Genomic DNA, 21,840 nt, shown 5'->3' on the forward strand with positions numbered 1-21,840 from the left:
AGAGTACACACACTCGCACACACACTCACACATGCAGAAGCATCTCATAATAGTACATGTTATGTAGGAAAGTAAAATTAGATATGAAGGGTACAGAAATGGATGGGAAGGGAAGGTAGTGCCACTTTACATTTGTGGCCAGAAAAGACCTCTCTGTAAAGGTGACATTTAATGAAGACTGGAGAAAAAGAATATGCAAGCTCTGTGGTCATCTGCAGGAGGAGTACTGCGGGTTACAGAAATAGCAAAACATTAAACAGTTTCAGCAGATTCAATAAGCGAGGAGGAAAATGGCTAGAGTAGAGTAAAGGAGAAAGTACCAGCCAATCAAAAGAGGGAGATTCTTGTAGGCCATTGTGAGAATTCTAGGTTTTATTTCATTTCAGCATGAAATGAGCAGCCCTTAAGAAAAACTTTGAGCTGGAGATATAAGCATCAGCTGTCATGCAAAATACACCTCAATGGTCACTACAGCTGCCATGTTGAGAGAAGCCAGGGCAGACTTAGCCTGCAGTAGTCCAGGATGAAATGATGGCAGCTTCCCTCCGGGTAGGGAAGGAGCAGTGGAGGTTGTTCAGCTGTGGTTCTGCTCATGTTGGGAGGTTACTGGGGAAAAAATGAGCCACTGAGTGCCCCAAAGATTAAAGGACAAAAGAAAGCCAATACCAAGGATTTGGTCTGAAGCAACCGAAGAACATGCTGCCCTTTGCTGAGATAGGAGAGAGCTAAGTTTGGGGAAAATAGGATGAGTTTGGGATGGTTAGACACCAAAATTAGGATGAAGATGGTGTGGGCTCTAAGATGGTGTGGGCTCTACCTAAAAGCAGCCTTTCTAAAACCTGAGTCAAAGAGAATTGATACTGAGCCTTCATTCAGAGGAGGGTAGGAGTGGGGTATGCAAAGTCTGAGTACAAGATGGAGAGCCTGGGAAGGGTCTCTAAACTAGAAGCAAACAGATAAGACTGAGCATGAGAATGGAAGGTGTGGAAATGTTCCCAACTAACCCAAGGCGAAGCCTTTGCTAAAACTGAGCTGCAGGGAACTGCAGGGGACTAGGGTAGAGGATTACAATGGAGAGCAGTCAGCTAGGCTTCAGGGAAAAAGTGGGAATGACCTGAGCTTCCAAGGAGGAGGTAATTTTGGCATAGAGACAGAGGGAATGGAAAGAAGCAAGGGCAGTAGGTAAGACAGATGAATGAAGTCAAAGCTGGCAAGAATGGTGTCCTTGAGACCCCCAAAACAAAATACAGGCTATTGCCATTGATGGTAAGACCCTACTGCTTTTCATGGCTTGAGGAACTATATTAATTTATTAAGATATGTAGATCTAATCTTTGTGTTCAACATTATTCTATTTTCAAATGACATTTTTTTCTTGTTATTTACATTTAAAAATTATTAATTAAAAATACCATAACCAGGCTACTTTGACTTACAGCTTCTGGATAACTGGCCAGGATATGATTTGGATTTATTCACGTACCCACAGCACTACTATGGTGATCTGGAGTGTGTGCTTATCCCTCACGGCATCATAGTGGACAGGTGAGTGCTGCATCCCAAGTGAGCATTTCACTGGGCAGCCCCTTCTTCTGTGACTCCTACAGTCCTGTTAAGTCTCTCTTTTTGGTGACTGGGGGAACTTCCATAGTGTAGCAAATTTGAACAGAAGGAGCATGTGCCCTCACGGAATGGTGTGTGTGGGCATTTACTCTAAACGATTGGTAAGAAGGATATACACATGTAAGCTATTATAAACACACATTGCCCCAAAGTGATTCCCTATATAAACCATAAAGATGGGACCAGAAAGCATGGCTTTCTACCCAGAAGCCTTTGTCTTCTGGTTTTCAGAGACTTTTGGTTGAACTAGGGATGGTTAGCAGGTGAACTTTACCTTCATCGGACACTCTTAAAGCCCCAACTTTCCCTGGAACTTTCATTTCCTTTGGAGCAGACAGTGTGTCACAGGTGGGCCGGGCAGCATGTGTCTGTTTGTATCTGTCAGTGGTGATGTTTTCAGAATAGCAGTATTTCCCTTCAAATCATCTGGGGAGAGCACAGTTATCTTCTTTCCTGTTCTAGATCCTTTACTTCTAGTCTTAAACACTTCAGCTTGCACTTGGTTTTCAAAAGGCCGCCTTTGATTTACTACCATGGGTCTGGATTTGTAGGTATAGCTTTTTAGCAGAACTGCCTGAGTACCTAGCCCACCCAGCCCATTCCGGTACCAAGATTGATTAAGGAGATCTTCACATTCACGTGGAAAATGAGCTTCCTGGTGACATGGCATAAGGTCAGGATCAGAGACTCCTCAGAAGCCCAGACCTCAGGGAGAGGAAGACAGTGGAGAGTGAAAAATGGAGTCTCTAGGCTAACTCTTCTTTTGGAAGTATTTCTACCTTTACTGTTTTTTTTTCTTGATCTGTTAATACTCTTGTGAGGTTAAATTTAACACTGTGAACCAAGTCCTCAAAACAAAACAAAAGTTACAAAAACAAAAACAAAAAACCCACCCACTGGATGCATTCCAGCTGTCACTGTCAGGAGGAAAAAGGATTGACTGTCATTCATACAAAGTCCAAGATTGTGTAAGTGTAAGATTTCTTTTACTTAAGACTTCTATGTTGTTTATTGTCTCAGCTCATGGTATATCATAAAAATATGTTCTAGTGAGGGGTTTATCATGGCCTAAGATGGGTTTTCCATGGCAAACACATTTGATCCTTAAAAGGGAAAGAATTTCTGTCAAATAAATTTGGGAAATTCTGAAGTTTTCCAAAGTGCATATTAAAAATTGGAAATTTTTTGCCCCCCAAAATTGTAATAACGGCTCTTAACTTAAACAATCATGTCAACTTTATTTGTGCAAAAAGAAGCTTCATTTATTCACTGTTTCATATATCTCATAAGCAATTTCCCTTAATAACAGTTTGGGAGGCCCTGTGTATAAACAAACAATTTTTTAAAAATTATTTATTTATTATTTATACATGTATGCCTACAGGTCAGAAGAGGGCATCAGATCTCATTATAGATGGTTTGAGCCACCATGTGGTTGCTGGGAATTGAACTCAGGACCTCTGGAAGAGTAGCCAGTGCTCTTAACCTCTGAGCCATCTCTCCAGCCCCAAACAATTTTTTCAATTGAGTTTTGTGGTTTTAATTAATTACACCCAGACTAAATACATGATCAAATCTGTGTAAAAGACTTAGCTTTTTCCCTATCCAGTGAAACTGCTCAGTGAACTTGTTAGAGTGACTATTGTTATCCTTTATGTCTAAGATTCCTCCTCAGTGGTCTAGAGTGGGGCTCAGGAATTTGGTCCTCAGCTTTCAAGCCAGCATTAAACATCCTTTACAGAATTCACCCATTATGGGGAATGAGTCTATGGTTTCAGTACATTTTTATGTTTGGGCCCCATCTCCACAATCTGGTTTTGTAATTTCACTAATCTACTGTCAGGCAGTTACTAATCAGCATTCTTTCCCTGGAAATTTCTCTGCATGTGCCATGGAAATAAAGTCATAAATATCTAATCATAGATTCAGTAAACCTTTGGACTTGTGATTTAGACTTGTAAACAGTACAGTTTTTAATACGGATGTATCTTTTCAATTCTCGTGGATGAAGTCCTTGGGGTGAAATTCTAGGCTTCCTGTGAGTTTCAGCAACTGCAGTTTGTTTCCCAAAGTGACCGCGACCTTTTCCAGCCTCACTAGTGGTTGAGCAGGACCCCAGTTCTCTTCATATATTTGCTGACATTTTGTATTGTCTGTCCTTTGGGTCATAGTCATTCTAGTATATGTATAATGAATGGTATCTCCCCGTGATTTGTACTTTCTGAATCAGTGATATGCTTATCAGCTACTCATAGTTTTTTCTATGGGGGTAAAAGGTGTGCATACAAGGCTTTTGCCAATTTTTTTTATTTGGTTGTTGGTCTTCCAGTTGAGTCATAAAAGGTTTAAATATATATACAATTATAATTATAATCATTTAAATTATATAAATATATAAGCCAAGTTGTGGTGGCACACACCTTTAATACCAGCATTGGTGAGGCAGAGGCAGATGGATCTCTGAGTGTTCAAGGCCAGTGTGGTCTACAGAGTGAGTTCTAAGGCAACCAGGGCTATACTGTGAAACCCTGTCTTAGAAAAGGAAGATAGATAGATAGATAGATAGATAGATAGATAGATAGATATGGATATAGATATATAAATATATTAGATATAAATCCTTTATTAGGTTATGATTTGCAAATATTTTTTCAGTCTGCCTGGTTTTGCCATTTTCTTATTGGAATGTTTTGAGAATAATGCATATTCTGTTCTTTGGTGGCATGTTCTACGAGTATCACTAGTTCCAGTTTGTTGATGGGTTGTTCAATTCAACTTCATCTTTGCTGATTTTCTATCTGCTGAATCTGTCCATGCCTGGTAGAGAGAATGTAGAAGTCTATAAGTACAATGGTGGATGTGTCTGTTTCTCTTTGCTGTTCTGTCAGTCAGCTGGCATCTCTAGGGAAATATGTAATAAGATTGGTGTGTTTTCTTCAGGAACTAACAGAGATCCATGAAGATGAAATGACTCTCTTTAGTCCTGATACTTTTCCTTACTCTGATATCTATATTCTGACTGAAAGTGAGACAGTTTCCTCAGCTTACTTTTCATTGTCATTAGCATGATGCATTCTCTATTCTTCCACTTTAATCTGAGTCTTTATGTTTAAAGTGGGATGGGGGGAGGCTAGAGAGATGCTCAGTTGGTAAAGTACTTGTGCAAGCATGCAGCTCTGAGTTTGATCCCCGGTGAAAAGACTCCTGTGCCTGTAATCCCAGCTCTGGGGAGAAAGAGACAGGCAGACCGTGGTGCAGGGCAGCCAGTTTATCCTAGCTGGTCAGCTCCTTGACCCACTCGAGACCCAGTCTCAAAGATGTGATAGACAGCTCCTAAGAAATGATCCCTTAGGTTGACCCTGGCATATATCTTCATATAAATACTCCCACACATGCACATGCATGCACATAAACATGTGCGTGTGTACACACACACACAAACCCTGTATACATGGGTACACACACTAAGTAAATAAATGTGATGAAAAATTTATGAATTCAAATGCATCTTTGGTGATCATATTTAGACAAACACTACCTGAAAACATAGCAAACATTCTACATGTGCATATATATGAACATTTACAACGTCCTTACTCATCAGGGAGATGCAAATCAAAATGACCCTGAGATTTCACCTTACACCCATAAGAATGGCTAAGATCAAAAACTCAAGTGACAACACATGCTGGAGAGGATGTGGAGAAAGGAGACCCTCTTCCATTGCAGGTGGGAATGTAAACTTGTACAACCACTTTGGAAATCAATCTGGCACTTTCTTGGACAATTAGAAATAATGCTACCTCAAGATCCAGCTATACCATCCTAGCCATATATCCAAAATATGCTCGAGTATACAACAAGGACATTTGTTCAACCATGTTCATAGCAGCCCTGTTCGTAATAGCCAGAATCTGGAAGCAACCTAGATATCCTCAACGGAGGAATGGATACAGAAATTGTGATACATTTACACAATGGAATACCACTCAGCTATTAAAAACAAGGAAATCATGAAATTTGCAGGCAAATGGTGGGAACTAGAAAAGATCATCTTGAGTAAGGAAACCCAGAAACAGAAAGACACACATGGTATATACTCACTCTAAGTGGATGCTAACCATACAATATAGAATAAACATACTAAAATCTATACTCCTAAAAAAGCTAAACAAGAAGGAAGACCTTAGGGAAGATGCTCAATCTTCATTCAGAAGGGCAAACGCGATAGACATCAGAAGCAGGAGAAGACTAGAAACAGGACAGGGGCCTACCACAGAGGGCCTCTAAAAGACTCTACTGATCGAGGTATCGAAGCAGAAGCTAAGACTCATAGCCAAACTTTGGGCAGAATGCATGGAATTTTATGAAATAAGGAGAAGATAGAAAGACCTGGAGGGGACAGGAGCTCCAAAAGGAGACCAACAGAGCCAAAAAACAAACAAACAAACAAACAAAAAAAAAAAAAAACTGGGCCCTTGGGTGCCCTGCAGAGACAGATAGCCCAACCAAGGACCATGCATGGAGATAACCTAGAACCCCTGCACAGATGTAGCCCATGGGAGTTCAGTCACCAAGTGGATTCCTTAGTAAGGGTAACAGGGGCTGTCTCTGCATGAACTCAGTGACAGGCTCTCTGTTCACCTCCACCTGGGGGGTGCAGCCTTGCCAGGCCACAGAGGAAGACATTACAGCCAGTCCTGATGAGACCTGATGGGCTAGGGTCAGATAGAAGGGGAGGAGGACCTCTCCTATCAGTGGACTAGGGGAGGGGCATAGAGAGAGAAGAGCGAGGGTGGGAGGGATTGGGAGGAAACAAGGGAGGGGGCCATAGCCAGGATCCAAAGTGAATAAATTGTCATAAATAATAAAAATTCAATTATATATGAATATATAGATTGTATGGAATTCATATAACATTTATGGAATATAGATATAAAGTTATGTATGAATATATACATAATTTAGTTTATCTACTTTAACCTCTCCAATTTTAAACGCCCGTGAGGATTCTTTGTAAGGTACATGCTTGAGCTCGTGTTCAGGGTTTTCGTTTTGTGACATGAATGAGTAGAAACCTGTCAAGATAGTACCACAGAACAGTCAGACGCAGGTCATGATGTGCATGGCCTCCAGGAACATCTTCCACACTGTATTGTCAGTTCTTACCATTGTATCCAAGAGCATCTTTCATGTATGCTGCCTTTGGTGAACATATGATTTTTGTGGTTGTTTGTTTAGTTACTCTGAACTTGACTTTTCTTCCAGTATAAGGTGAGAGAGTCACTCCCTGCCTTAGGGTTTCTGTTGCTTTGATAAAACACAAGGACCAAAAGCAACTTGAAAGGGAGAGGATTTATTTCATCTTACATTCCCTTCACTAGGGGAAGCAAGAACAGGCACTGAAGCAGAGTGGGGAAGTGCAAGCTCTTGAGGAAAGCTTGCTTTCCTATATAACCCAGGACACCTGTAGCAGGTATGGCACCACCCACAGTGATCTGGCTCCTCCAGTCTCAGTCTATACTAACCCCCACAGACTTGCCTACAGGCCAATCTTGTGGAGGCATTGTCTCAATTAAGATTCCCATTTCCCACATAGACCTAGGTTTGTAACAAGTTGACAATAACAAAAAACAATCAGTACTTCCTCTGTTCCCACTTTCTTTGATATAATATGAGGAAATTACTAAATACCATCAAAACCTTTTAAAGTGTAACAAGCAGATACTATAATGATAGAATAATAGCATGCGTCGTGGTGATGTCGCGGCTAAAAGTATGTTTAAACACTCTGTTTCCACCTTAACAGAAATTTCTGCCTGGAGCTTTCTGTTTCCCAAGGTTTTCTCTATGTCCACCCAAATGATCTAATCTGTATAGAACATCATACTGTTTATTAGTTGTTCATTAATGTATCTTTTATTTCTCACTTCTTTCAGAATTGAGAGGCTGGCTAAGGATATAATGAAAGATATAGGCTACCACGATATTCTGGTCCTGTGTGTACTGAAAGGAGGTTACAAGTTCTGTGCTGATCTTGTAGAGCACCTCAAGAATATCAGCCGGAATTCAGATCGCTTTGTTTCAATGAAGGTTGACTTCATCAGACTCAAGAGCTACAAGGCAAGTCATTACGTGTTCTATTTTTATTGCATAACTATTAGAACCCACAATTGCTTAGTACAAAAGAGCTAGTAAAGTTATGAAAATGAAGACTATTGTGTATAAACACTGAAATAAAATGAAGAGTGTAGGTTTTTGTTGTTGCTTTTTAAAAACAAGAATTTCTCTATAGCCCTGGCTGTCTCCGAACTCCCTCTGTAGACCAGGCCTCAAACTCAGAGATCCTCCTGCCTCTGCCTCCTAAGTGCTGAGATTAAAGGCATTCTTCACAACACCAGCTTGAATATATTTTTTAATGTACTAGAATACAATGGCAGTTATAAAAATAATATTCTTCTATTTTTACTCTTTGGGGATGGTCCCTGCATTTGTTCAGATGAGTAAAGCTGATGGATGTGGTGAATGTGAAGAAGTCCAGTGGAGGCACCTGTGCTTAATGCTCATTCTTGGTCCTGGAGTCCTGTGGGAGGGAGTGCAGCCCAATGGGGACACCTGGGTCCCTGTTGTCATCATCTGAGGTGGGGAAGGAAGCCTGGAGGGATGTCACTGGGAGGAGACCAGGCCAAGATCTTCCGCTGAAGCCTCTCCACCAGCCTGTGATGGCTTGCTGGCTGCCTCTGGATGGAATTGATTCCAGTGGTTTCCCAAATACATACTTCACTTAGGCTTCTCTTTTCACCGTAATGTTAACTTGTGTAATATTTTTAATTTAGTGGCCAATTAATTAAAAAACTGGGATACTATTCATTAAGAAACTCTTTTGGTTAAAATCACGACTGTATTTTCATTGACTAAACTACCTTGGCACATTTGAGCTCAATAGTGGGTCTTAATTGGCTTCATACCCCAAACTTAATGGCAGAAACCAATACACGTTTATTCATGGACAGTTTTTTGGGTTATAAATCTGAATGTGTTTATAGCTAGTTCTCAGTCTTTCCTAGCTGAAGTTCAGGATCCTTTTTCCAAGAACACCAGCTGTGGTCATAAATCAGTTCCCATCTCCTTACTGCAGGTGTGCTAGACTTGACTTCCATTCCTCCAGCCCTCAGGTCTTTGCCTCAGGGCTTCTCAGAGGTTCATTCACAACAGAGTTAGAGTTTTCCTTCTTCACACAGCTGGGAGGCTTCCCATTCAAGAAGAAACCTACCCTTCTTGTAAGCACAAGGTCTTGTTCACCCAGCTGGCTAACTGGACACATACATTTGGGAGGGAATTCTGGCCACATTTTCAAGTTTGTTCACACTCAAGTGAGGAAGACTGCTGAGCACGTGTGTACAGGAATATCACTCATGTCAGTTAAGGTTTTTAGTGTTATGATAAAACGTCATGATCAGAAACAACTAGGAGAGGAAAGTGTTGATTTCACCTGACAACTCTTAGGCCATACTCTGTCACTGAGGGAAGTCAGGGCAGGGACTCAGACAGGAACATGGAGGTAGGAATTTAAGACGAGCCATGGAAGAATGCTGCTGACTGGTTTCCTTGACATGGCATTGGGGCGGAGGGTGTGCCCACAGTGAGCTGGACTCCCCCACATCAACCATCAATTAAAAAAAAAAAAACAAAAAACAAAAAACAGCAACATACTGAAACAAACACACAAACAAAAAACAGACTTGCCTACAGGCCAAGGCCTTAGCTGAGAGGCCCTCTTCCAAATGACAGACTCTGCCAAGCTGACAGAACACCAGCCAGCACAGCCGTCTTCAGGACACCCTTGGAATTCTGCCTACAGTTTTTATGTGACACTTTTCCAGTTGCCCCAGGTCTAAGGCAGCTTCAGTTGAGTCATCATTTCTTAAGATGCATCATCTGAGCTCCTGGACATCCCAGGGTCAAATGGAGATACTTTTGTTTTCCTGTGGGAATCCTTACCTGGTTGTTGGGTTCTGTGTTCTCTTCAAAGCCTTCTTCTTTCCTTTCCATGAGTTGAATAGCTATTCTTCTGTCTTAACAGGAATTTTCTCACTTATGCGGCCCTTGTCTTTATTGTATTGTCCTAGCACATAAAAAAGAAGAAAAATGTCCTTTTAAATATCTTTTAAGAGTGAAAGTGTGTGGTGGCATATGCTAGTAATCCTAGCACTCAGGAAGGCAGAGGCAAGTGGATCTCTGTGAGTTCAAGGCCTGCCTGGTCTATAAGGTGAATCTAGGACAGCCAAGGCTACACAGAGAAACCATGTCTAGAAAAAAAAAAAAAAAAAAGAGTGAAAGTGAGGTTTATTGAGGGTCAGTTTATATGTAGAAGCAGTCTTCTCTCATTTAGTTGTTTTTTTTGTTTGGTTAATTGGTTGGTTTGGTTTTTCAAGACAGTGCTTCCCTATGTAGCCTTGGCTGTCATGGACTTACTTTGTAGACCAGCCTTGAATTCACAGAGACACGCCTGCCTCTGCTTCCCAGAGAGCTGGGATTACAGGTATACACCACTGTCCTTGGCTACAATCATCTCTTTTAATTTACGGTTCTACTAAGCTTCAACAACACCTCTCACCATGTTAGAATCTGCAATCCATATAGCTTCTTTTGTTTTACTAAACCTCTCTCCCAAACCCCAGGGCCCTGGGAACTACTGCTGTGTCTTCTCTTTGGAGAGTTCTCTTTCTAACACCTTTTATATGTTATTTTTTTCCTGTCAACTTGACACAAACCTAGACCTATGTGCCTTTTTACAAATTATTTTTTAAAAGGTAGTTGTTAGCAATTCTTTGATTTTCTCTATTCCCTTGCTATTTAGATCTACATCAATATATTTTTTATAGGTTTTGTTTCCTTTTAATTTTTTTCCTAGTTATATGAGGTGGATTTAGTTCATAGCCTGGGGATCTTTCTTACTGTCCACTATAAACATGTGATGATGTAAACTTTCCTTTAAGAACATTTTTAGCTGCATCACATAGATTTTTGATATGTCGCAGACTTTTTTTTTAATCAGTTGTGACTTCCTCTTTCTTTTTTCTGTTCTCCTTTAATTTCTCCCCCCCCCCCCCGCCCCCTTTTTATTTTGAATTTTTTGAGGCTTGGCTTACTGTCTTGCTGAAACCAACAGCATTGTGTTCCATAACATGTTAAACCATGTTGAGCTTTTCTAACATTTTGGAGCCTTTTCGCAGTCTAGCTCCCTAAACATCCTCTCTCTATTTTCTCCAGCCTCTCACCTAGGAGCACACATTCTAACACTCAAATGCCATCCTAAGCCACACTTATATGCCACAATATAGGGAAGCTGTTCATTTCTAAAACAGAGGCATTGTGTTCATTAGCATTGCATCTAGGCAGACGATTTTAAACTGCCATGGGGATGGAGATGCTGTGGTTCTTTACCAGGGCTTCCAGGGAGAAGGAAGGCAGCCACTGACACCATCTCCTCACCACTGCCATCAGTCTCACTCACTGTGTGTCTTTGTTTTTGCCCTGTACCTGAAGTCCTTTCAAGCTCAATTCGATGCCTCTGCTCTTCTAGCCAAATATTTCTCTTCCTGTCTATCACCAAGGTAACACAAACCATCTCCTGAGCAATTACCTCATGTAACAGTCTGCCTGCTCACTCGGGCAGGAAAGCCCTCTAATTACATAGCATCCAAAATGGATGGGAAACCCATAGTCATAGTCTGGCCTGAGCAATTCTCCATTCATGGCATATACACTGTCCCTATTACTGGGTCAGGCTGGAACTGGTCATCCCTTTATAAAACTGAGCTCTTTTATCACATCTGAGGGCAGAGTGTGATGAAAGAAAACAAAGCAAAACAAAACCCTAAGAAACCCTGTCCTCTGATGCTGAGACTTATAGCCAAACTTTGGGCAGAGGGCAGGGAATCTTATGAAAGAAGGGGGAGATATAAAGACCTGGAGATTACAGGAGCTCCACAAGGAGAGCAACAGAACCAAAACATCTGGGCACAGGGGTCTCTTCTAAGACTCATACTCCAACCAAGGACCATGCATGGAGATAACCTAGAACCCCTGCTCAGATGTAGCCCATGGCAGCTCAGTGTCCAAGTGGGTTCCCTAATAAGGGGAACATGAACTCAGTGGCAGGCTCTTTGATCATCCTCCCCCTGATGGAGGGAGCAGCCTAACCAGGCCACAGAGGAAGACATTGCAGCCAGTCCTGATGAGATCTGATAGGCTAGGCTCAGAGGGAAGGGGAGGAGGACCTCCCCTATTAGTGGACTTGGAGAGGGGCATGGGAGGAGATGAAGGAAGGAAGGAAGGTGGGATTGGGAGGAGGCTACAGCTGGGATACAAAGTGAATAAACTGTAATTCATTTAAAAAATTAATTAATTAAAAAAAGAAACCCTGTCAAATGAGGAGGAGGGGACTGCGTCACTTTTCTCTGAGAATGGCTGGTGTGTCTTCATTTCTGCATACCTATTCACAAAGCTCACACATCTTGAGAACATCTCTGTGATAATTTGATTCTGACATGCAGTCCCACAGGTCATGTTTGGATGTTTTTTCCCCAACTGGCGACACTACTCTGGGAGGCAATGGACCCTTGCTGGAGAAAGTAGGCCATTGGGGTTGGGGTCACGGTTTGAAGATTATAGTCTGGGCCTTGCTCCTGTCTTGCTCTCTCTGGCTTGCTTTCTGGTTTGCTGTGATGAGAGCAGCCTATACCACAAGCTCTAGCTGATCTGCCCCTCCATGCCTTGGGGACTGAAACCATGAACCCAAATACATCTTTCTGCCTAGGTTTCTATCAAGTACGGTGGTCTTAATGATAACAATCCCCACTGTGTTAATCTGTCTGAAAATGCCTTCACAGACACTCCTAAAGATGTCTCTTAGGTGGTTCTTAATCCTGGTAAATTGAAAATCAAGGCTAGCCATCACACTTTCTATCCTGGAATCTGATGAAAACAAGGATAAATTACCTATGTATGAGTCTGAATGACAGTGATGATTTGTATCCTTGCCTTTCTCCCCATTCAGAGCCCTGGGTAAAAGCCATTTCCACCAAACAATGATGAGATTCTGAGGGTAACAGGGGGAAAGTTGGTTTTGCTCAAAGGTTGTATTTCATTCACTTTGTCCCAGCCCTAACAGGTTATGTCAAGGGTACTCTTCTCGAGGCTGTCTCGTTGGACCTCCCCGTGGGACAGGCATTAAGCATCTCAGGGCTCTAGGCTGTCTGACTTGTCTTTGTTCTTATGTTAAAATGAAGACCTGGAATGTATGTGCATGAATGGCAGCAATCTAGAGACTGCTTAGAAATTAGCATGAGCCTGTTGAACTGCAGGCCGGCTGAACGCTTCTGTTCTCTAGTGGAAGGCAGGACCTTGACAACCTGAATTCCCTAATACTTTGACTCTTCCTTCCTCCATTACTCCAGCCCTTCCATTTTCCCTTAGTTTTTCCTCTATCAGTCAGCACCTGCTAGCAGTCATATCTCATTTAACCCTGTCTGAAATCCTGCTAGGGTTCTCTCATTTCTTTCATCCAGAATATTAGTTAAGTCACATAATGTCACAAGCCAGTAAACAGTAGAAATGGTGTTATAATCCAGCCCCAAATGTCTCTCAAGCCTGTGTCCATTATAACATGCGAGCATTTCCCACAGACTTCCCCAGGGTTTTCTCAGAAAATTTCACTGTTTTGTTAGATATTGATGTGTTTGCTATCTTTTTTTTCTTTTTTTTTTTTCTTTCTTTTTCCTTCTTTTTGTTTTCTCCAGACAGGGTTTCTCTGTGTAGCCTTGGCTGTCCTGAACTTGCTCTGTAGACCTTGAACTCAGTAGAGATCCACCTCTTGAGTGCTGGGATTAAAGGCTGTTAACACCCAGCTCTGTTTGCTAACATTTTAGAAAACAGTTATGATTTCTTCTTAAAACACACAAGAGAAATACGAAGTATGTATAAATAATTATCATCATTATACAACAATTTACTTTCAAGAAACAATAAAAAACCCCTAGATGGAAAAATTATATGTATGACATCTTATATACACACATACAGTTGTGCTCAGTAGCTTCTCTTGTAATTTTTAGAAAATTTATGTTACTATGCAGTGATTATTTTATTTAGTGAGAAATCAAACTGATTACCTCTCCTAAGAGTTTCCTGGCACATCATGTTTTTGTGACTATTTTCTTCTACTACTTAACATTGTTAAATCTGTAAAGTATTTTATTTTTCTTAGACTCCATCATGTGTGCTGCATCCACAGGAAGAATTTGACTATGGTAATTTCATGGAATACTGTGACTCACTCAGAAGCCCTCCTCTTACAAGCCTCTAACAGCACTAGGGGAAAAGTTTTAAGTGCTTAGTGGTGCTCCCAAAAAGGCTAGGGATATTCAGGGGCCGAAATGAACAGTATGACATCAGAATGTTAAAGACATTGAGGCTGGAGAAGAAGGGTGTCAGCTTTGGCAATCAAGTTTTAACACTCCTTCAGAGACTGAAGAAAAAGTCTTGCATTCAAGTAAAATTGGGAGGGGCTGGAGAGATGGCTCAGCAGCTAAGATTACTGGCTGCTCTCGTAGAGGACCCTGATTCAATTCCCAGCATCCACATTGCAGCCCACAACTATCTGTACTTACTGTGCCAGGAGATCTGACGCCCTCATACAGACAAACGTGCAGACAAAACACCAGTGTATAAAAATAAATAAAGTTAAAAAATAAAACTGGGAGCTGGATGAGGCCCTTGTAGTGATCTAGTATCTTCAGCGATTGATGCATGTGTGTTCTTGGTGAAAAGCCACCTTCCAGTAATGGGAGACCCAAAAGTCAGGTTTTCTCTCTTGCCTGGGCAGGGGACTGAAATCTTTTCACATAAAATATTGTGGTGTGTGTGGTGCTGAGGGTTGAACCTCGATTCTCACAGTTTTAGGTGAGTACTCTACCACAGTGTCAGCCTCTTGTGTGACTTTTTTAAATTTTTTATTAATTACACTTTATTCACTTTGTATCCATCTTATAGGCTCCCTCCCTTCCTCCCCTTCACCACACATGCCCCTCCTCAAGTCCACTGATAGGGGAGGTCTTCCTCTCCTTCCTTCTGATCCTAGTATAATAGGTCTCATCAGGACTGGCTGCATTGTCTTTCTCTGTGGCCTGGCAAGTCTGTTCCCCCGTCAGGGAGATGATCAAAGAGCAGGCCAATCAGTTCATGTTCTTGTGTGATTCTTAAGCAGGAGTCTGTACAATATAGCTTGACTTTTTAGCTTCTCTCACAGTGAACCTCATTCTAAGGCCTGGATTTTTTTTCATTTATTTGCTTATTTATTTATTTATTCATTCATTCATTCATTCATTTATTATGAATACAGTGTTCTGTCTGCACGTATGCGTATACACCAGAAGAGGGCACCAGACCTCATTATAGATGGTTGTGAGCCACCATGTGGTTGCTGGGACTTGAACTCAGGACCTTTGGAAGAACAGCCAGTGCTCTTAGCCTCTGAGCCATCTCTCCAGCCCTAAGGGCTGGATTTTAAATTTGATCTCAGGCCATGATGTCTTCACTTTACCTGATAAAAGCCAGCCCCAAACCTCTCAAAAGGGAGTACTCCTATAGAATAAACTCATTTAACCTACAGGTAGGCTGAGGGTGAGAGGCCTTTTGTAGTACCTGTTCTAAGAGCTTTCTAGGACAAATAGATTTGGGAGCTCTCTCAGACAAGTGTTGGTGGGTGCCAGAAAATGAATTTTCAGCCAGCCAGTCTTTTTGCATGGAAGTATTTGCCAAACTTTTTTAATTTCTTCTTAAATGTGCTAATTTAAAGGCTCATCAATTTACATATAAGCCAGTGTGAGAGTGTAATACTGCAATAGGTCGCTTTCTCACCAATTTGGTTAGCTGACTTGTGAGCACAGAAAATATTCAAGCTTCAGGGCTTTCCAGCTCCAGGAGGCTTATTTTCCCCTCATATCCACAGCTCCCTGCCCTGCCAGTTCTTCGAATGTGCCCTGCTTTGTGTTAATTCATAATGCTTATGTGAAGATACCACCAAGAAGAAAAAAATGAGAGGTAAGATAGAACGCAGCATACTGTGACAAACTCAGAAGCCCTCCTCTTACAAGACAGAACAGTAGGTCTATGAGATTCAAGCCTTGTGAAGCTGGCAATAGTACTGTTCCCAGGAAGATAAAGAAATGCTAACATCTGGGGTTTTTGTTTTCCCTTTGGTTTTTTGTTTGTTTGTTTGTTCCCTCTCTCCTTGTGACAGCTGAAAACAAAGGCTCAAATCAGTCCTTGGTAACCAATACTGGTAAGCAATAAGCAGGCTGGATAAACCAGAGCCAGCATCCCAGTAGCTCAGAGTCAGAGCTCCTCACACTGACCTACACCAGCCTTTTTTGCTAAACTGGCTTTGTTCCATTCTTTTTATGAGAGTCTATTAGTTCCACAAAATAAATGATTTTATTATGACATTTTTCTTCTTATATAATATACTTTGTTCCTTCTCTGTCTCTCTTTCTTTCTGTATCTGTCTGTCTGTCTCTCTCTCTCTCTCTCTCTCACACACATATACACATACCTCAGGAATGTTGAACTAAATTCTACATTTTTTTTTTTTTTTTGGCAGTGGGAAATTTGTCCTTCCTGGGGTCTCATCTTGGGCTTAGAGTGAGGAAACAAGATCCCAGTGCTTTAGCTATTCCCTTCTCTGCAAAGAAGTTTTCCTGTTTTTAGGGATGGATGTTAGTTCTGTCCAAAGTAGGTGTGTAAGAACACACACACAGAGACATACAAGCAGGTAAAGAGCTTAATTATAGGATGAGGAAAATAACCTAAAATAAAAGGGTTAATAAGAGACAAACAAAACAAAACTCAAAAACACTTTATTAAATCTAAATGTAAATCGCACCTCTCCGTATGTCCCATCAAAAAGAAAAAATAACGATACTGCAAATTAAGGCATGACATGACATGGATTGTTGAAATACATCTGATTTTGGAGATAGTAAAATGTAAAAAAAAAAATGTAACTTGGAATTGATTTTTAAAAATATAATAGTATTCTCCCCCACCCCTTTAGCAATATCATTGTCAAGAATTTGACAGCTGAAATATGAAAGACATTGTCTTTACTCTTTGAGACTTCTCAGATTTCAGTCCTGTAATAGTACGCTAAGACTAAAGAATAAAGAATAAATCATTGGAAGTAGGTGTGAAAGCCCACATATCATATGCCCTCCGGACAGAGATGCTGAGCTGGGGCTGTGCTCATGTGTGTCCTGAAATAGCAAGTAAGGGCCACCTGCTTTTCTCTTTACCTTCTGGATCTTCTGTTGTTGTTTCAATATTCTCTTAAAAATACATGTGTAAGTTTGGTCTCCATGTGTGTATGTCACCTCATGTGCCTGTAGAGACCAGAAAGGGTGTTGGATCCCCTTTCTGGTCTTCCTGGTGCTTTTACTGGCCATTAAATAGGTAGTTGTGAAGTGCAATATGGCATCTGAGAATAAAACCTGTATGTTTGGAAGAGCAGCCCATGCTCTTAACTGCTGAGTCATCTCTCCAGGACTGACTTCTAGATCACGAGATACATTGGATTTCAGAAAGGTCCTGGCATTGCTGTAGGAGTGGCTACTTTGATATTTCTATCAAGTCAAAGGTTTTTGTTTCTCTTTTTCAAAGCAAAACCTCTGTCTGTGCAATACATGTTAGTTCTAACAGTTTAGATTATTGCTCCTTATACTCTTTAAATAAAGACTTGAGGACTTTATTAATGGACACTCTTTTGAGAATACTATTACATCTTTAGTCGTGTGTATATTGTACATGCATGTGTATACGTGTGTGTGTGTGTGTGTATATGTGTCTATCTTTGTGTGTATGTGTGTACATATGTGTAGGTGTGCGTGTGTGTGTGTAATTGTGTCACTTCTCCAGCATTTGGGTTCTGGGTGCTTTTACTGGCAGGACCATCTCACTGACAGTGTTAGTGTGCCCTCTTTATATTCAAGTTTAGTTTTCTATAAAAGTATTTCTTAAGAGTTGGACTTCCCTCATGAAATCAAAAAGTCAGACAGCAAATGAGAGAGTAATGTAGGAATAGTTACTGAATTACACAGGAAACCAAGTTTTGTGGGCTCCTTCTGAGGAAAGAGTTATGCCTAACTCACCAAATAGGACGCAGACAGGTAGAAGACACAGCTTTGCAGTGGGCACTGTGGCCGTAGACACTAGCTTAGCCCAGGCCGTAGTCCTGGGAAAGAGGCAGGCATACCGTCAGCTTGGGCGGGGGAGTGTTACTACTCACCATGCCAAATTCACTTGGCTTTTATGGGTGACTGCAGTGCTGACTTTGCTATGTACGTGTTAACTCATTAAGCCTTCACAGGTCATGCCCCGCCCCCTGCCCCTCATGAAGTCAGAGACACTCAGTTGTTTTGCAGGTGAGGCTGTTGAAGTCAGTTGGAGTAGTTGTGTTCCTAAGGACTCCCTGCTGGAAAGTGGAGTTCTGTTTCATCCCAAACCCACCACTTGTAAGCACAGTGTGGCTTCATCTGGGAGTTATAGACCTAGGCAAGTGTGAGAGGAAAGCTCCATACTTCTCAGGTGTGCTGAATGAACTTGATGCAAGGGGCTTGGTTGTAAGAAATAGGACATAGCACAAGGCAAAGCATACAGTGGGGACTCAATCCTGAGAATCAGACGGAAAGGCCAAAGCCAACCAGAAAGGCACAATACTAGCACCTTAAACTGGGTTTTGCTTGCCTGAATAGCGAGTGCTGTGGCCCAACCTCACCTAAGGCTGTGTTTTGTTTGTTTTTTCTTAGTGATTCTATAGCATCAGAGGTTAAAATGAACAGGGTACCTTAATCATTAAGAGATGGCTGCAGAACCTGGAAATCAGGGAGCCTTTACCCACCAACAAGTGTGTGCTGCGAGTTGTTGGCATCACACGCCTCTGGGATTCGGTGCATTTCGTGGACCTGCACGCCTCGTTTGTGACTGAAAAGCATGCTGGTCCCATGGATCCTAAGCATGCCAATAAATATCCTGAGCATGTTAATTCACTCTTATTTGTATCTGACTTGTCTCAAAAGGGCTATAACAATGTGGTAATTTGTTACAACAGCTTACCTAACTTCCTTCACAAAAATAATTACTGGCAATAAACTAATTTTCTTTTACAATTTAATCTAGTCTTACCAATGTTTGAGAACTGATGTTGAAGACCATAGCAGTCATTATAAATTTATATGTTCCATATGTATTTTATGAGAATATGGGGGCTTTGTCAGCAGTTTTTACAAAAATAATTTGGTTTGGAAGGGAAAAATTTAAATACAATTGGACATATAATAAAATAGCCTAGAAAATGCTCACAGGAATGGCATCCCTTTAAGACCTCAATTGGTGGTCATTGTTTGGATTTAATGCCCTTGTTTCTTTTAATTTTTTTTAAATCTCTTATGTATGGGTTATTTTGTCTACCTGTATGTGTACCACGTGTGTGCCTGGTGACTATAAAGGCTAGAAGAAGGCATGGCATCCCCTGGAACTGGAGTTACAGATAGTTGTGAGCCATTATATGGGTGTTTAAAGCATACAGTAGGCACTCATTTCCCCGGGAGAGCAATCAGTACTCTTAACCACTGAGCCATCTCTCCAGCCCTCTCATTCCTTTTTTATTCCTTTATGACCAGAGCTTAGCATTGCAAAGAACAATCTTATCAATAACAATATAATTTTAACATGCATTGAAATGTTGGGGATTTGTAATTTTCATGAACAGGAATTATTTAGTTTTGTGAATTGATTTAATAATTCCTGGCTTCACAGTTTACAAATTGTGAGTCTGCCTAGTATTTTTTTTCTCCACATCAATAGAAATAGAACTGAAGAAGATAGTGACAGATTAGAAAATCCTGCCTTAAAAATGGAGTGGTGGCCAGTGAAGAAAAGGGCTTCACAAATCTCCTGGGCTTGCAGCTTGCACTACCCCTAGGAGCCACAGCAGGCCTGTGTCAGGAAAAGCAGTTACAGGGACCAGAGGCTTCAGTAACCCAGCTGTACCTTCACTGAAAAACTTGCTACAGTCTAGAGCGGTGGTTCTCAACCTCTGGGCCATGACCCTTTTTGGGCAAACTTCTGTCTTCAAAAATATTTACATTATAATACATAACAATAGCAAAATTACAGTTATGAAGTAGCAACGAAAATAATTTTATGGTTGAGGATCACGACAACATGAAGAGCTGTAATAAAGAATCATGTCATTAGAAAGGTTGAAGACCACTGATCTAAAGGGAAGTGTTGGGCACATATGTGACACCTAGAAGGTCCCTGCTGAAAAACTGAAATGAGCCAGGGATGGCCTTTAATCCCAGTACTTGGAGACAGAAGTGGGAGGATCTCTCAGAAAGTCAGCCTGGTCTACAGACTGAGTTTTAGGATACCCGGGGCTACACAGAGAAACCCTGTCTTGAAAAGCAAAACAAAAAGAGCTGTGATGGGCTGCCCTGATCATCAAGCCCATGTCTGGCTGAATGAAGAGTGTGTTGTACTTATGACAAGTAAGAGGCTGAGGTACATTTCCAAAGCAGGCATGAGGGCCTAGGTTGATTCCCAGCACTCCTCTTGGCCCCTAAAATCAAAACAGCCAACTATGAAATCTAAGGAATAAAAATATAAGGATGTTATCTCTCAAAAATTTTAAAATTAAAGTTTATCTTTAGATTAACTAGATTCATTAATCTGAGGTAGTACTGGGGATCTAAACGGGCCAGCAAGGCAAGCACTAGATCCCCGAGCTCCAGCCCCAGGCCTGAAAATGGCTTTTGAACACCACCCATTTCCATCCATCTCAGAGCCCAGATCTCTTAGGAAGTGACAGTCCTGTTGTCTCTTTTAATCACCTGTAACATATTATACTGCAGGCAGGGAAGTACTTGAATGCAGAAGAACCACATCTAGGTTTCTGCCTGTTTAAGGCAAAACCAACCCACATGCAGTACAAATCAATTTCCCAAAAGGTTGTTTTGTTTTGACTTCAAACTGATCTAGGGATTGAACCTAGGGCCTAGGCAAATACCTTCTTAGTTAGCTCTTTGTTCCTGTGATAAACACTGTGGCTGAAAGCAACTTGAGGAGGAAAGGGCTTATTTCATTTTAGAGCTGACTATGATCAGCTTTCCACATCACTGAGGGAAGCCAGGGCAGGAGCCTGGAGGCCAGAGCTAAAGCTGAGCCGTGGAAGAGTGCTGCTTAATAGCTTTCTCCCCGTGGCTTGTTCAGGGTTCTTACAGTGCTTTGGACTATCGCCCCAGGGGCGTCACTGCGCTCAGTGAGCTGAGCCACATCAGTGCTAACCGGGAGCTGCACCACAGACCTCCCACAGGTAATCTGACGGGGGCATTTCTCAGTTGACTTCTTCCCTGGTAACTGTAGCTTGTGTCACACTGACACTGACAAGGACAGCCACACCCAGAGCCCTTTAGTATAAACCAGTTTGAACTAGCAAACAGTGATACTCTGTAGTCTTCTTAGAGGTTAGAATTGTTAATAATTTTGGAATATTAGTGAACGTGTTTAAAAACTTGTATAATTCAACACTTGCTTCTTTTATTGAATACAAGTAAACTCATATAAGAGGTGAATGATACCAGGCTGCTCCAGAAGTATTCATTCTCTGTCAGCTTCTTTGTTAGTTTATTTGTTGTGTGCAGAACAATCTATAAAGAAAATTATTTCTTGTATTTCATGGGTAGGTTGGTCTTCATATGGGCGCCTGGTGAGTGGAGGGTGGGGTCACTGTTTCTAACAAGGACTCTATTGCCTGCTTTTGGATCACTTCCCCCTGGCAGTGCTGCCTTGCCTGGCCTCAGGGGATGAGGATATGATCAGTCCTGATGTGACTTGATGTGCTGGGGAGAGTTGATATAGGTGTGGGGGGTCCCCTTTTCTGGGGGACAAGGGAGACAGGAAAGGGGAAGGAGAGGAAGGGGGTGGGAACAAGACCTCTAACAAAGCCACACTTCCTCCAGTAAGGCCACACCTGCTAGTGCCACACCCTGTGGCCAAGCATTCAAGTCTTTGGGGGCCAAACCTATTAAAACTGCCACAGTGTTAAAAAGACAGGAAGGAAGGAAGGAAGGAAGGAAGGAAGGAAGGAAGGAAGGAAGG

General features: G+C 41.5%; 1 protein-coding gene across 5 annotated transcripts in view; it reads left to right on the forward strand.

Moving 5' to 3' along the window:
* The window catches only part of Prtfdc1 (phosphoribosyl transferase domain containing 1), a 98,809-nt gene that overhangs the window by 6,978 nt on the left and 69,991 nt on the right, over nt 1–21,840 (forward strand). For all 5 annotated transcript variants that reach the window (XM_055593705.1, XM_055593704.1, XM_055593703.1 and 2 more), the window contains exons 2-3: nt 1,439–1,545; nt 7,563–7,746. In XM_055593705.1, the coding sequence (XP_055449680.1) occupies nt 1,439–1,545; nt 7,563–7,746 (291 nt within the window). The remainder of the gene's footprint in view (nt 1–1,438; nt 1,546–7,562; nt 7,747–21,840) is intronic.

The sequence above is a fragment of the Psammomys obesus genome, unplaced genomic scaffold, assembly GCF_907164565.1.
Source record: "Psammomys obesus unplaced genomic scaffold, mPsaObe1.curated_primary_1811, whole genome shotgun sequence".
NCBI lineage: Eukaryota > Metazoa > Chordata > Mammalia > Rodentia > Muridae > Psammomys > Psammomys obesus.